Here is an 18,292-nt window from a genome sequence, read left to right as displayed (position 1 = left end):
AATTACAGAAATTTAACAGAAATTTAACAGAAATTTAACAGAAATTTAACAGAAATTTAACAGAAATTTAACAGAAATTTAACAGAAATTTAACAGAAATTTAACAGAAATTTAACAGAAATGTAACAGAAATTTAACAGAAATTTAACAGAAATTTAACAGAAATTTAACAGAAATTTAACAGAAATTTAACAGAAATTTAACAGAAATTTAACAGAAATTTAACAGAAATTTAACAGAAATTTAACAGAAATTTAACAGAAATTTAACAGAAATTTAACAGAAATTTAACAGAAATTTAACAGAAATTTAACAGAAATTTAACAGATATTTAACAGAAATGTAACAGAAATTTAACAGAAATTTAACAGAAATGTAACAGAAATTTAACAGAAATTTAACAGAAATTTAACAGAAATTTAACAGAAATTTAACAGAAATTTAACAGAAATTTAACAGAAATTTAACAGAAATTTAACAGAAATTTAACAGAAATTTAACAGAAATTTAACAGAAATTTAACAGAAATTTAACAGAAATGTAACAGAAATTTAACAGAAATTTAACAGAAATTTAACAGAAATTTAACAGAAATTTAACAGAAATTTAACAGAAATTTAACAGAAATTTAACAGAAATTTAACAGAAATTTAACAGAAATTTAACAGAAATTTAACAGAAATTTAACAGAAATTTAACAGATATTTAACAGAAATGTAACAGAAATTTAACAGATATTTAACAGATATTTAACAGAAATGTAACAGAAATTTAACAGAAATGTAACAGAAATTTAACAGATATTTAACAGATATTTAACAGAAATGTAACAGAAATGTAACAGAAATGATCCCTCATCCTCATCTCCGTAACTTCTGCCCCGATCTAATTCTTTTCTCATTACGATATCTACAACAGTACAACATGTGCTATCAGTAGTTTGATTATCTTTTAGCCCTTGTAGTGTGTAGTGTGTAGTGTGTAGTGTGTAGTGTGTAGTGTGTAGTGTGTAGTGTGTAGTGTGTCTCATTTCTATTTTAACAATACTTCGAGTTCAATATCATGACATTACCCTTATATTTTATTCAACTCATGAGTCTTGGTATTATATTCACTAAGAATTGTGTATTTATATATAACGGAAGTACGCGTGTAATAGCTATAATTGATAAATCAGGTTACAGCTTGGTTGTTATAACCAGGGAGTAAATCAATGCTGCTATAAATATAATTACAGTTTAGGACATGGTTTTATATATAACCTGCACCTAACACCTGCAACTCCACAGTTACAGATCAATACAGTAGATAAAGCACAGTACGATAAGATAAGAGGAAGAGTAGCAGTACTGATGGCTACTCTTAGAGCAGAGCAGGCTGTGTCCCGTGAGCGTGCTACTCAAGTTAACGAGGTAAGTATAGTTTGCACGTGCACGCGCACTGTCGTCTGTCTCGTGCACAATTTCCCACGAGGATGATTTTCTCGCGATGAAATTATTGGACATTTCCATCCTCGCGAGGGTTTTCTCCTCATCGCACGATGATGAAATTCGAATAAATCACTGATCTTTCCAAAAAGGTATGACAAATTTGGTATTGTGAAAATTCTCACAGTTTCTAAAAAACAGTGGTACAAAAATTTTTTAAATCCGAGCAAGTTTATTTTTATCGTGCACCCCCTAGTATCATCGCGAGGATCCCACGAGGATCGCACGAGGATACCGCGAGGATACCGCGAGGATACCTATATGAAATTTCGACGAAATTATGGAAATCATATCCTCGTGTGCATCCTCGTTCATCGTTCATTGGGCATGGAACAGGGGTGGCTCGAATTCGGTATCTGCAGATATTTGTAGCATATGTGTGTTAACATTGTTTATATTCTACTTTATATCTTCACAGCTGATGGGGATTAAGACAGGACTAGAAACTCAGCTCTCCACTCTCCAGTCCGCTCTAAAATCAGACAACTCTCATCTTCTCAAACAGCTGGCTCAACAGCACCAACAGGTACACACTATATGGAAACAAATAAAAGTAAAGGAAATTATATTAATTATGTATTACACTATTACTCGGCGATATTATCTGGGGGCAAATAGCAGATGGAATACCCCCCCCCCCCCCCTAACAGATGGGGTACCCCCTAACAGATGGGGTACCCCCTAACAGATGGGATACCCCCTAACAGATGGGGTACCCCCTAACAGATGGGGTACCCCCCTAACAGATGGGGTACCCCCCTAACAGATGGGGTACCCCCCTAACAGATGGGGTACCCCCCTAACAGATGGGGTACCCCCCTAACAGATGGGATACCCCCCCTAACAGATGGGGTACCCCCTAACAGATGGGGTACCCCCTAACAGATGGGGTACCCCCTAACAGATGGGGTACCCCCTAACAGATGGGGTACCCCCTAACAGATGGGGTACCCCTCTAACAGATGGGGTACCCCTCTAACAGATGGGGTACCCCTCTAACAGATGGGGTACCCCTCTAACAGATGGGGTACCCCTCTAACAGATGGGGTACCCCTCTAACAGATGGGGTAGCCCCCTAACAGATGGGGTAGCCCCCTAACAGATGGGGTACCCCCCTAACAGATGGGGTACCCCCTAACAGATGGGGTACCCCCTAACAGATGGGGTACCCTCTAACAGATGGGGTACCCCCTAACAGATGGGGTACCCTCTAACAGATGGGGTACCCCCTAACAGATGGGGTACCCCCCTAACAGATGGGGTACCCCTCTAACAGATGGGGTACCCCTCTAACAGATGGGGTACCCCCTAACAGATGGGGTACCCCCTAACAGATGGGGTACCCCCCAACAGATGGGGTACCCCCTAACAGATGGGGTACCCCCCAACAGATGGGGTACCCCCCAACAGATGGGGTACCCCTCTAACAGATGGGGTACCCCCTAACAGATGGGGTACCCCCTAATAGATGGGGTACCCCCTAACAGATGGGGTACCCCCTAACAGATGGGGTACCCCCTAACAGATGGGGTACCCCCTAACAGATGGGGTACCCCCTAACAGATGGGGTACCCCCTAACAGATGGGGTACCCCCTAACAGATGGGGTACCCCCTAACAGATGGGGTACCCCCCTAACAGATGGGGTACCCCCCTAACAGATGGGGTACCCCCCTAACAGATGGGGTACCCCCCAAACAGATGGGGTACCCCCCTAACAGATGGGGTACCCCCTAACAGATGGGGTACCCCTCTAACAGATGGGGTACCCCTCTAACAGATGGGGTACCCCCTAACAGATGGGGTACCCCCCTAGCAGATGGGGTACCCCCTAACAAATGGGGTACCCCCCTAACAGATGGGGTACCCCCCTAACAGATGGGGTACCCCCCTAACAGATGGGGTACCCCCTAACAGATGTCTTGTTAGCAGTATTGCCCACATGAGGACTATTAATAAGGAATGTTTTGTTACAGGACCAGGATACGCGTGATGAGCTAGTGAGATACTACAAGTCTGCTGAGCAGGAACTGGTGAGGAGACTAGATCACGTGGTAAATGAGCACTCCCAGTGTCACAACATGAGACGTAAAGTACAGTCTCTCAAACAACAGGTTACTTTCACTCTTCCTTTTTTGCTTTCTCGTGTTTTCTTGTGTTTTCATGTGTTTTCATGTGTTTTCATAATAACATTCTCTTTATCAGTGTATAGGTTGTGTGTTATCAGTGTTTAGGTTGTGTGTTATCAGTGAAGTAGTAGTAGTAGTCTTTATCAGTGATGATAATGACAATGTTTCAGCTCGCTGTTGAAAAGACAGCTCAGAATCCAAACACTGAACTGGCACAGAAAGTTGAAACTTCAGCTGTTCAGATCCAATCTCTGGAGAAACAGGTACTTAGCCCTCCCCCTCCCCCTCCCCCTCCCCCTCCCCCTCCCCCTCCCCCTCCCCCTCCCCCTCCCCCTCCCCCTCCCCCTCCCCCTCCCCCTCCCCCTCCCCCTCCCCCTCCCATTCCCCCTCCCCTCCCCCTCCCCCTCCCCCTCCCCCTCCCCCTCCCATTCCCCCTCCCCCTCCCATTCCCCCTCCCCTCCCCCTCCCCCTCCCCCTCCCCCTCCCCCTCCCCCTCCCCCTCCCCCTCCCCCTCCCCCTCCCCCTCCCCCTCCCCCTCCCCCTCCCATTCCCCCTCCCCTCCTTCCCCCCTTGAGTATTATACTTAAATATGTAATTATTTAAATATGTTCCACTCCCAGGTTAATAACCTAGAGCGAGCTAATACGAAACTAGAAAGCTCCGCAACGAAGCTAATGGAGGAGAACGCAGATTTAGTTGAGAGACTGAACAATACAGAACATCAGATACATCTGGCGCTACAGGTATTTAGTGTTACTATGGTTACTAAGTGTTACTATGAGTGTTACTGTGGTTACTAAGTGTTACAATACAGAACACCAGATACATCTGGCGCTACAGGTATTTAGTGTTACTATGGTTACTAAGTGTTACTATGAGTGTTACTATGTTTGCTACAGGTATTTCCAGCTCTTTATACATCTCGCGCTACAGGTATTTCCAGCTCTTTATTTTAGATTGAAGAAATATCACAGTTACAAAAGTTACAAGAGTTGAAAATTTTTGAATTACAATCGTAATTGTCAAGAAAATGATCATAGTCGGGGGGAATGCAACGACCATTAATGTCAGTATTTTTTATTTTGCCAATACTGATATTGTCATTAATGGTCATATTAATGATAAAAAATTCTATTAGTATTAAAGTTCTTCACCAAAGCAGACATCTTTGAAAACTGTCCGAGGATTTTAAAATGTTGATCAATTCTATATCATGTGTGCGGCTGCCAGAGTCTTTAAGAAAATGATCCAAATTCGAGGTTACAACCTCTACTTTATAGGTTCGGCTATGTCATATATTCCCTATATTCCGAATACTAGTCCAGTTATCGCCCTTTTGTAACACCTTTGTGTGACTTGCCCTTTTGTAACACCATTGTGTGACTTTCCCTTTTGTGGAATCGTTTTTTGTAGTTCCCGATTTGACAACTCTAAAAAAGCGTTGAGTTTCCATTTTTATAGAGGAATGCGCAATAAATCGCATTGTTTCTGCAGTTTTAAGTCCCTCAGTTAACAGTTGAACATTTTAAATTTTGACAAAATCATTAGCAACCAATACCATCTGTATTATAACGCAGAAACGCAATTGGTGACACCGATTTTTCTGGACAAATTTCGGCCGCAAATGTGTTTGTATCTTAATATAAAGATATAATGTATTTATGATAAAGGCCATATTAGATAAGTCTTGAGGACTGACTCATATGTATAATGTATATATATGTATATGTGTATAATCTTATAATAAGTTGCTGTATTTTAAGACAGTTCCATTTTCTCTCATTTTTCAAGTCTCTTTTACACTGAAAGATCTACCTAACCAAAGAAGCTTAGTCTTTTAATTTTCTCAATCAAATCTCTGCATAAAATACCTATAATAAATATAGCTATGGTTGCTAATATTAAATAAAATGAGGGTCAAGGTGATACAGTGCCCTAACTTCCGTGCTGGAAAAAAAACATGACCATTAATGTCAGTATTTTTATTTTTGCCAATACTGACATTGTCATTAATGGTCATTAATGGTCCTTAATGGTCATTAATGGTCGTTGCATTCCCCCTCATAGTCATATTCATTTTCTTCATTGATTTATTTCCCGTATGATTATAATTTGATAAAGCAAAATTTTAAAAAGGCCGTTTTTGTTCCTCACAGTCAGCATATTTAGGTAACAATATTTGTTGACGTTGGATTTCAAGCCACGATAGAATTTAAATTTCCAAGTGTTTATTTAAGTGCTCCAGCATTATCTGAACCGACATTTCAAACTTTTCGTAATGACATGAGTAACTACTAGTAACTACTAGTAACTACTAGTTGTGTGTGTAATGACATGAGTTGTGAATATTTTACTACCGATCAGTTGGGTTGATTGCAAGGAAACCGTTGTGAATAAGAAAGTCTTTTTTTGGTGGTTTTGTGATACTCGGGTTGCTTTCACAAATTAATTTGGAATGAGTGTACAATAAGCTGAAACATTTGTCTAGCGCGAGAACAGGCTCCACACCCCTGTACCAGTCCAATTTGATATTCATCTGTTTGTTGAAGGCTAAGGATAATATATATTTGAGAGTGAGGTTTATCCATTCATAGATCAATGGGTAGCGGCCTGACTCACCCCAGACGCCTGTGTTGCTGGCCTATCACACCCAGCGACCATTTAAAAAAGTGACGTTTTCAGGAGGTTTATTATTATATTGGGGATACACTAGTTACTAGATACTAGTTCTAATTATTATATTGGGGATACACTAGTTACTAGATACTAGTTCTAATTATTATATTGGGGATACACTAGTTACTAGATACTAGTTCTAATTATTATATTGGGGATACACTAGTTACTAGATACTAGTTCTAATTATTATATTGGGGATACACTAGTTACTAGATACTAGTTCTTATTATTATATTGGGGATACACTAGTTACTAGATACTAGTTCTAATTATTATATTGGGGATACACTAGTTACTAGATACTAGTTCTAATTATTATATTGGGGATACACTAGTTACTAGATACTAGTTCTAATTATTATATTGGGGATACACTAGTTACTAGATACTAGTTCTAATTATTATATTGGGGATACACTAGTTACTAGATACTAGTTCTAATTATTATATTGGGGATACACTAGTTACTAGATACTAGTTCTAATTATTATATTGGGGATACACTAGTTACTAGATACTAGTTCTAATTATTATATTGGGGATACACTAGTTACTAGATACTAGTTCTAATTATTATATTGGGGATACACTAGTTACTAGATACTAGTTCTAATTATTATATTGGGGATACACTAGTTACTAGATACTAGTTCTAATTATTATATTGGGGATACACTAGTTACTAGATACTAGTTCTAATTATTATATTGGGGATACACTAGTTACTAGATACTAGTTCTAATTATTATATTGGGGATACACTAGTTACTAGATACTAGTTCTAATTATTATATTGGGGATACACTAGTTACTAGATACTAGTTCTAATTATTATATTGGGGATACACTAGTTACTAGATACTAGTTCTAATTATTATATTGGGGATACACTAGTTACTAGATACTAGTTCTAATTATTATATTGGGGATACACTAGTTACTAGATACTAGTTCTAATTATTATATTGGGGATACACTAGTTACTAGATACTAGTTCTAATTATTATATTGGGGATACACTAGTTACTAGATACTAGTTCTAATTATTATATTGGGGATACACTAGTTACTAGATACTAGTTCTAATTATTATATTGGGGATACACTAGTTACTAGATACTAGTTCTAATTATTATATTGGGGATACACTAGTTACTAGATACTAGTTCTAATTATTATATTGGGGATACACTAGTTACTAGATACTAGTTCTAATTATTATATTGGGGATACACTAGTTACTAGATACTAGTTCTAATTATTATATTGGGGATACACTAGTTACTAGATACTAGTTCTAATTATTATATTGGGGATACACTAGTTACTAGATACTAGTTCTAATTATTATATTGGGGATACACTAGTTACTAGATACTAGTTCTAATTATTATATTGGGGATACACTAGTTACTAGATACTAGTTCTAATTATTATAGTGGGGATACACTAGTTACTAGATACTAGTTCTAATTATTATATTGGGGATACACTAGTTACTAGATACTAGTTCTAATTATTATAGTGGGGATACACTAGTTACTAGATACTAGTTCTAATTATTATATTGGGGATACACTAGTTACTAGATACTAGTTCTAATTATTATATTGGGGATACACTAGTTACTAGATACTAGTTCTAATTATTATATTGGGGATACACTAGTTACTAGATACTAGTTCTAATTATTATATTGGGGATACACTAGTTACTAGATACTAGTTCTAATTATTATATTGGGGATACACTAGTTACTAGATACTAGTTCTAATTATTATATTGGGGATACACTAGTTACTAGATACTAGTTCTAATTATTATATTGGGGATACACTAGTTACTAGATACTAGTTCTAATTATTATATTGGGGATACACTAGTTACTAGATACTAGTTCTAATTATTATATTGGGGATACACTAGTTACTAGATACTAGTTCTAATTATTATATTGGGGATACACTAGTTACTAGATACTAGTTCTAATTATTATATTGGGGATACACTAGTTACTAGATACTAGTTCTAATTATTATATTGGGGATACACTAGTTACTAGATACTAGTTCTAATTATTATATTGGGGATACACTAGTTACTAGATACTAGTTCTAATTATTATAGTGGGGATACACTAGTTACTAGATACTAGTTCTAATTATTATATTGGGGATACACTAGTTACTAGATACTAGTTCTAATTATTATATTGGGGATACACTAGTTACTAGATACTAGTTCTAATTATTATATTGGGGATACACTAGTTACTAGATACTAGTTCTAATTATTATATTGGGGATACACTAGTTACTAGATACTAGTTCTAATTATTATATTGGGGATACACTAGTTACTAGATACTAGTTCTAATTATTATATTGGGGATACACTAGTTACTAGATACTAGTTCTAATTATTATATTGGGGATACACTAGTTACTAGATACTAGTTCTAATTATTATATTGGGGATACACTAGTTACTAGATACTAGTTCTAATTATTATATTGGGGATACACTAGTTACTAGATACTAGTTCTAATTATTATATTGGGGATACACTAGTTACTAGATACTAGTTCTAATTATTATAGTGGGGATACACTAGTTACTAGATACTAGTTCTAATTATTATATTGGGGATACACTAGTTACTAGATACTAGTTCTAATTATTATATTGGGGATACACTAGTTACTAGATACTAGTTCTAATTATTATATTGGGGATACACTAGTTACTAGATACTAGTTCTAATTATTATATTGGGGATACACTAGTTACTAGATACTAGTTCTAATTATTATATTGGGGATACACTAGTTACTAGATACTAGTTCTAATTATTATATTGGGGATACACTAGTTACTAGATACTAGTTCTAATTATTATAGTGGGGATACACTAGTTACTAGATACTAGTTCTAATTATTATATTGGGGATACACTAGTTACTAGATACTAGTTCTAATTATTATATTGGGGATACACTAGTTACTAGATACTAGTTCTAATTATTATATTGGGGATACACTAGTTACTAGATACTAGTTCTAATTATTATATTGGGGATACACTAGTTACTAGATACTAGTTCTAATTATTATATTGGGGATACACTAGTTACTAGATACTAGTTCTAATTATTATATTGGGGATACACTAGTTACTAGATACTAGTTCTAATTATTATATTGGGGATACACTAGTTACTAGATACTAGTTCTAATTATTATATTGGGGATACACTAGTTACTAGATACTAGTTCTAATTATTATATTGGGGATACACTAGTTACTAGATACTAGTTCTAATTATTATATTGGGGATACACTAGTTACTAGATACTAGTTCTAATTATTATATTGGGGATACACTAGTTATATATACTGGCTAAATATTGGAGTCTTGTCTAGTTATCTCTTTAAAACTATTCGATCTGATCTATCATACTATCATATACCTCATTTCAGGAAACTATCAAGACGAAGTCTCAAAAAGTGGCGATTTGTAAAGTTCTAGAAAATGTGGTAAACGTCGTTACGACAGCAGCTTAACACGGACTACTAGTAACTACTATTAAGTACTAGTAACTATTAGTAACTACTAGTAATTACTACTAGTAACTACTAGTAACCACAAATAACTACTAGTAACTACTAACTACTAGTAACTATTAGTAACTATTAGTAACTATTAGTAATTACTACTAGTAACTACAAGTAACTACTAGTAACTACTAGTAACTACTAGTAACTACTAGTAACTACTAGTAACTACTAGTAACTACTAGTAACTACTAGTAACTACTAGTACACACCTTTAACCTTTAACCTTTAGTGATGTTTAGATAGGGTATGTTTGAGACATTTGATATAGAAAATAGTTTATTTTAATAGTTTTAATAGTATATCAGGTATAGAGGGTTTATTTTTAACTCTGGCTGACACTTGTTTCCTTGACAGAGCTGCTTAACCAAAAATTTATTTTGATTTTTACGTTTAATACGTTTTATTGTATTATTTGATAATGTATACAGATGAATTTGTAATAAATAAGTTATTTTCTAACTTATTTTCATTAATCTCTGATTTTTCATTTTATTCCATTTTTCGCAGATGAACATATCGTTGAGAATTAAGATTATCTTCAACATTTCTTTCCTTTCACATTTCTCATTCATCCAAGCAATTTAAGGTACAAAATAAATTACTCGTTTTTAAAATGACCAATCTTGCACTTCCAGCATATTTCACAGAGTCAAAACTCAAAACATATCTTCCATCATACAATCAACAAACCACTATAATAGTGTAAATAACACCATATTAGGGCGTCTGTTAACGTCAAAATCTTGACAAATCTCTGATTTTACTGAATAAGATATTCTATAGCACAAAAGTAAATATTAGCGAATAAATAATATTTGGAGAAATAAAACACAATTAAATGCCCGATAGGGCCTAAAAGCAAGCCGCCCTTAGTTGCCTGATTATCATGAAACTCTTGACTCAGCTTGACCAAAAATAGACAGACTTATTGAAAATCCCGAAAATTTTTAATCGCATCATGATTGATTCAATCAGATTGAAAAATAATCATACCCAGAAGATTGAGGCAGCCAAGATTATATGAGATCACCAAGCGTATAGAATAAGTTAAAAACTTAAAACGTGCACCACCTAAATCACAACTGTCCGGTCCGCCAAATCACGTGACGTGCAGAGACGGCACCATGACGACATGATGACGTCACCATGACGACATGATGACGTCACAAACGATACTCCTTCATAAAACCTACTCTTCCTCCTGCATTTCGCCTCCAGTCCAGCCTCTGTTGCCCTGTCTGTATCCTTTGTAGTTGTTCATACTGAACTTAGCTCTCTTAACTCGGAGGGAGCCTGATTCTGAAAATAGTAGGTTTTACCAAATTGCTTGTAGTCCTCAGGTAAAGTTGATGCTGTTTTAGGATTTAATTTGAGCACAAAACGTCTTTATCTTATATTTGTGTCTATTCGAGCTATGAAACAAATTGACTCTCCTACTCTCGACAAAGGTTTTATAGATCTGTTAGGGGGGTATCCCAATCTGTTAGATGTCTTATACAATTTCAAAGTTTGTCAACGGACAAATGTGATATTGATACCGGTGGAAAACAATTCCGGCCATAAAATTTAACCGATAAATTTAAATTAGTGTTAGATAAACTGACCTTCGTTTGCATTGAGCTCAGCGTTGTCCTCCACTGATTCTACACTTTCAGAGCTGATGACGGCGACAAGACCCAGCAGGACGAGAGAGAGAAACAGCTTCATGATTGTTAGATGGGTTGTACGAGCTAAACTAGGGGATAAGTGAGGTTAAATATTATACAAATATTTCAATATTTTACAAATATTTAAATATTTTACAAATATTTCAATATTTTACAAATATTGAAATATTTTACAAATATTTAAATATTATACAAATATTGAAATATTATACAAATATTGAAATATTATAGTTATACTAATATTTATGCTACAAATAACTTATTGACTACCTTATCGGACAAAATTGTCACAGACAAGTTTCTCACGGACCAAATTTTTCACGGACATAATTATTCACGCTAAGGTCTTCAGCGTGAAAGTAATTTCCGTGACAATTATATCCGATATAAGGTATGCAGTTTACAGATACTGCCATAGTATAAGCCAATTATATCAAAGTCAAGTAACAAGGTATACTTCGTAAATAGAATAAAATATCTTCCGCTTAAACAGTTTAAGTTAACTTGTTCACGAGAAAGTGGAGGTTGTGTAAAAGACATTATTAACTTCTGACGCATCTAACTCTACTACCAAGTAGTAACTAGTAACCAAGTAACCAAGTAACTGGTATTGTTATTAACTTCTGACGCATCTAACTCTACTACCAAGTAGTAACTAGTAACCAAGTAACCAAGTAACTGGTATTGTTATTAACTTCTGACGCCTGTAACTCTAATACCAAGTAGTAACTAGTAACCAAGTAACTGGTATTGTTATTAACTTCTGACGCATCTAACTCTACTACCAAGTAGTAACTAGTAACCAAGTAACTGGTATTGTTATTAACTTCTGACGCCTGTAACTCTAATACCAAGTAGTAACTAGTAACCAAGTAACTGGTATTGGAACTGAATCAGCGAAATAGAACTGAAAATGAGGCAGGAGATAGCCGGAAACAAAAGGGCGGAAATAAAGTGACCTATCGAGCTGTAATGGGCCGGTAACAGCGCCCTACTTATACAATTAAATGCTGGAACTTGTTTATAAATTTCATAATTGGAAGAAATTTACCAGATTTTATAGAATTAAGAGAAGAACTGTTTGATTCATATCCGGTCTGATAGTTAGTAGTAGGTAGTAGTTAGATAGCAGAGTTAAACAATTATCCAGCAATTTGAGTTCTATTTAACTTGCTGAAATATAGAAAAAATATAGCACTTTATCCAACTAGAAATGTGTCCTCTCTTCCCCAAACCAAAAATAAGGGGCCATCTACTTAGGACGGCCGCCAAAATCGCAGATTTTCAGACCACCCCCCTCCCCCTGTCCGGGTGTGTCCGGATTTTCAGAAACCACCCCCCCCCCCCCCCCCTGTCCGGACGTCCTAAGTAGATGGCCCCTAAGCCTAATCAAATGTTGCAATATACACTGGTTCCCCTTTACCGAGGACACAAACCCTCGCGTGATAAACTAGTCCCCAGCTAAATTACTACTACAGTACTAGAGTAAGCTAAATGAATTGAAAACGGTTCATTATTTGGCTCCCTCCCGCTACTGACCTGCCTCTAAACACTACAACTAGTACTACTAGGGGGGGCGCGTTAACAACACCAGCTCTAACTATGATACCGGCTCCTGCTCTCTTCTAACTTTGCCGATAATTTTGTCAAATTTTGAATATGGTGCATTGTATGTAGCTGATGCAAGGTTTGTCTTTAGTATGAAGTTTTTCAGTGAGCCGAGAAATTTGGTGTTTTGTCCATCTGAAAAATATAAAGGATTTGTTATGATTCGAGCATTAAAGAAGTGAAATCATTAGATTTTTCCAGAAATTTGCTGATTCCGAAAGTTGAATGATGTGAAATGACAAATGACAAACCGATTGAACTACAACGAGGTGAACACAGTGACGAGGTGAACACAGTGATTACCACCCGGGATTGACGCGGCTCACTTATCTCTTAATGAGAGATACCTTACTTCCTGCTAGTAGGTGCAGTATTTCTGCACTGGACTGGTAATCTCGGTTAATCATTAGGCTGGGGAGGAAACTGCATTACGTGGAGAGGGGGGGGGGGGCGGGGGCGGGGTACACTACACCGTGATCTTGCAAATTGTTGTTTAATCTGTTTACGGTAAAAATATTGTTAAGTACGCTAGCTTCAAAGAAACAAATGGCAATATTTCAAATAACTGAGTGCTGAATGGACAATACTATATATTATTACTACGTATGACTATGTGGCTGAGGAGCTACAATTTCAAAAAATTCTAAAATCTTTCCGGCAGCAACACAATTGACATTCCTGGGGCATTCTTTATGAGTTTATGTCACCCTTTTTGTAAGAGATCTGTAATCTCCATTGTGCATTGTACTTGTAGCAGGTATAAAGGTACTCATGAAGTACAATGCACATTTATAATGTCATGAGCATGACCCAAATCTCTAAGTATTTATAAATATTTAGAGATACAGTATTTATGCTGAACCGGCTGTGTTGAAATTTTGAACTAATGATCATTTTGATCTCTCGCAATACCATGCTAAAATCGATCAATCAAAAGGTCGAGAATGGAACAAAAGAACTTAACAAACTCGTACACCAGTGAAAATGGAATGATGTCTCCTTCTGATACTGGACAATGACCACAGTGAAGGAATGACAAAAGATAACCTGATCCAGGCTACGTGCCTGACCTGATCGATACAGAGCTGATAAATTCGGCAATTAATCTCTGAATTTGACAACTAATCATGAGGTGAATATGCTATTGCTAATATAGCAAGCTGATAAAATATGAGCATGTAACGTTATTTGTCAAATGTTATGTCCCTTAGGATAGACTTAGCATAGACTCGACTTATGACATGATAAAGTAACATGGGAGGTTTAGATAAACCTAGGAGAGCAGATCGTGGAAAGGATCAGTCCCTGGCTAGTCCCTGTACAGATATGGTCTACAATTCTGGCTGAGCAGATTGGTCAACAAACTGTGAATGATCTCTTCCTTGGTAAAGTGTTCTGACTTATACTTATAGCGCGGTGATATAACGTGACGTCACGCGTGCGCGTGATCGCGTGACGTCACGCCACTGGTCATCCTAACAAAGCTTAATCGCGGTACCAGTCAGTCTGTTACCCGGATTTAACTCAACCTGGGGCAGCGACAATCTAAACCTAATACATCCACACAATGTGAATAATAGCCCATCCCAGGCAAGATGGAAAATACCGAGTAAGACATTACCTAGCCCCAATATAACCATGCAGGGTCTAATATGTCCTGGCATTCAGACAGTCCACCTGCTATTACCACCTGCATTAGTGTCAGAATTAAACCTCAGGCTCGCTAGTACAGCAGCTTCTTCATCCATTAACCGCCCAAGGATAAAGGGATCCAGAATTAGTATCCGAACTAAACTGATATAGAATTAATTATTCTATATCTTATATATATTCGTCCATTAATCTACAGTAATTTCTGACAGGTCGAAGCACGCCCTCTTTGACATGAAAATGAGCTTCTTGGACGAATCGTAAAGCAAGATCTGGTATTATCGAGGAAGAAATTAGCCGGTTAAGCTGGCAGGAAATAGTATATCGGCACTTTGGCTGACGCCTGCAGTCGAGAAACTAGCTGGAAGGAGTTAAACCGGTTGTATTTATGGTCACGTGGTGGTCACGTGGGTCATGACAAAACCTCAAGAGGAAGTTGATGGTGGAAGAGAAGAGAACCTGATCCAGCGTCGTGCGATAATGAGAGGAAGCCCCGGCACGATCCAGATTGCTTAAACACTTAATGGTAAATTGTTGTTGAATCAGGTGCCGGCCATGCGCAACCGTTTTATTTAGCAGGTTTGTTGTGAGAATGAACATATTGGTATCACGCTCAGGGAAAATCAATGTTAGCAGAGATATCTTCATTATGTTGGATTGTTGCAGGAATACATCTCCAGTGTATTGATATTGGAAGCCCACGAGGAGAAATGATGGCACAGATTTCTGAACTTATTATTTGCTTAACCACCATATCATTTAGTATTGGACAATTATTAAATTTAACAAGGACTAATGCTACTAGATACTAATTATAATATTAGATGTTACCTTGCAAGCAAACTGATCGGCAAATTACTTATGTAAATATTATTCGGACATCATTCTGACTAACGGAACGGATATTTCCGGCTAAGAAGTAAAGTCCACAAGTAGGCTCCGAACCAACTTGACGCACGCTCCGAACCAACTTGACGCACGCTCACCAATCATGACCAAGAGTTCAATTATAAAGGGAAGAGTAAGGGATCATGAATCATTCTATTTATTTATAAATAATATTCTATTTATCTAAAGTCATTGATTTATAAGATTGGTTTGTCATAGGAAATTAAGATATTAAATTTAAAGGTCAGCGGGCTATTCGTTATAGGAACAGGCAAATAACTAAACAAGATATCAATCTGTTCTAGGATTTTCTTATCTGGTTATCTGGCTGAGACATAGCATTCTCATGATCTCCTCAAAAGAGTGATAAAAGGCTTTATTAATTAAAACTCATGGATATAATCTTATGTAACTCAGATAAGGTACGTTTCTGAGTTACGACTCGCTACTTACAAAATGAATACTGTGTTTGTCGAAGGATTCCTCCTCAACCACTTCCTCGACCAATAACCAAACAGTAGAACTGGTTACAGAAAATAGAATTTGGGAATCGGCTTTTATCGATCAATAGTAATTATTCTTTGCTTATAATCGGAAAACAAAAGCCTATAGACAATTCCTCCTTTTAATTGTCAAAAGGCAAAACTAGGAGACGCAAACTGCAATTTCCTAGACTGGTTCGAAAAAAGCCGTGAAATTAAATAATAACAATATCTTATTGTCACTCTTCTATTTCTAATTTGTAGAATATCTCCATCCCACCACACAATGCAACTAATAACATTGCGGGGGAGAATTTTGTGCGATATTAAAATCCTGGACATAACTGTCAATCTCTTCAAAACAAAGCCTTGTAGTGCATTTCTTCAAAACAAAGCGATTAGCCGTCCATGACGCAAGGTTAAATATGCTAATTATTTTTACAGCAATGACTGATACTCCAGAACAAGGTATGAGTTCTCCTCTAACCAAAGTTACTCCCAAAATAAGCCATTGTATTGAGAATTAACAGAATACGGATCTTGTGACAGCTGCTTTATATATAACAGTAGTACTACTCCTTTCTGTTGGACAATAATAGTTGGATTTATTGGGTGGAACGTCATGGCCAATTATTCTGGTTCAGTGCAGTATTTTAATATATATATCCCTGGCATCAGTATGAATAAGATCCATAAACAATGGCTGAGTGGATATAATAGGAGTCATGGCTGGACAGTCACGAGGAGGAGGATAGAACAGACTAAAATTAATAGTTTCTCAAAAAGAATTTTAAAACCGCCTCGGTTTGGCAACGCTTTTCAGCCGCCCTTTTATTCTGAGAATTGGCCAACACGTTGTTTTGGTAGCTACTCCCTGTAACTGACATATTAAATCACAATATATCAAAAATTACGACTTATCAGACCAGGATACCTGTCTGCAATGTCTAGCCCCCCCCCCCCCCCCCCCCCCCGAACTACTAGCCCCCCCCCCCCCCCCCCCCCCCCGAACTACTAGCCCCTATTATTACTAGCCCCCCCCCCCCCGAACTACTAGCCCCTATTATTACTAGCCCCCCCCCCCCCCCCCCCCCCGAACTACTAGCCCCTATTATTACTAGCCCCCCCCCCCCCCCCCGAACTACTAGCCCCTATTATTACTAGCCCCCCCCCCCCCCCCCGAACTACTAGCCCCTATTATTACTAGCCCCCCCCCCCCCCCCCGAACTACTAGCCCCTATTATTACTAGCCCCCCCCCCCCCCCCCGAACTACTAGCCCCTATTATTACTAGCCCCCCCCCCCCCCCGAACTACTAGCCCCTATTATTACTAGCCCCCCCCCCCCCCCCCCCCGAACTACTAGCCCCTATTATTACTAGCCCCCAGTAGTATATAATATGGCCCCGCTGTATCACCTAAAAATGGGGCACCATTTACCCAATTTCCTTATATGGTAATGTCACATAATCAATAATAATTTGTCGGCCGGGTGGTGTAGCGGTAACACAATTGCCTCCCAAGCAGAAGACCCAGGTTCGAATCCGGTCGGGAGCCAGTCGATCAGTTACCAAGGTATGAGTTGGTACAGCTTCGGCTGGTTATACTCACTCTGTGACTCGTAGGACTAGCCCCCCCCCCCCCCTACTGCTAGTATAGCGCTTCCATACAGAGTGACTCAGGGTTACCGTAGTGGAGATTTTTAGATCAGTGTGATGGTGAAATTAAATAAAATCAGCTGGCTACCATCAGTCTAACCAGATTCAACTGATTAACTCAGCCTTAAACAATAGATGTAGCATTATTCCTCTATGCAACAAGATATTATTACATAACTGCAAATGGTTATGACAGTTACAAGAGTGGACAGTAGGTGAAAACATAACTGTGCAATGTACACGTCATATTGTTATTAGGAAAGGTACCAAATTCATTGGTAACATGATACACCATAATAACATTGTAATATATGTTTGTAAATATCACTGTAATTGAATCAATTTGGGCCCCTCTGTGGCGTACACCTGTAATTATAAGACATTTAATCGGAACATCCAGTGTTCAAATCTGTCAACACCTTACGAAA

General features: G+C 37.4%; 3 protein-coding genes across 3 annotated transcripts in view; 2 read left to right on the top strand and 1 right to left on the bottom strand.

Annotated features, from left to right (window-relative positions):
* The window catches only part of LOC134814179 (ras-like GTP-binding protein RHO), an 81,852-nt gene that overhangs the window by 34,272 nt on the left and 29,288 nt on the right, over positions 1-18,292 (bottom strand). The gene's annotated exons all lie outside the window — the stretch shown is intronic.
* Positions 1-18,292, top strand: part of LOC134814178 (multidrug and toxin extrusion protein 1-like) — a 55,851-nt gene that overhangs the window by 12,735 nt on the left and 24,824 nt on the right. The window lies entirely within an intron of this gene.
* On the top strand, positions 1,292-10,386 carry LOC134814163 (uncharacterized). The gene is made up of 6 exons (XM_063822212.1): positions 1,292-1,412; positions 1,906-2,013; positions 3,463-3,600; positions 3,786-3,878; positions 4,236-4,358; positions 9,776-10,386. Exons 1-6 carry the CDS (start codon positions 1,353-1,355, stop codon positions 9,857-9,859), a joined length of 606 nt encoding a protein of 201 aa, XP_063678282.1. The 5' UTR covers positions 1,292-1,352; the 3' UTR covers positions 9,860-10,386.

This window comes from Bolinopsis microptera, chromosome 4, assembly GCF_026151205.1.
Source record: "Bolinopsis microptera isolate Bmic1 chromosome 4, MBARI_Bmic_1.0, whole genome shotgun sequence".
Taxonomy (NCBI): domain Eukaryota; kingdom Metazoa; phylum Ctenophora; class Tentaculata; order Lobata; family Bolinopsidae; genus Bolinopsis; species Bolinopsis microptera.
Note: the sequence above shows the minus strand (reverse complement) of the source record. Positions and strands in the feature narration are given on the sequence as shown.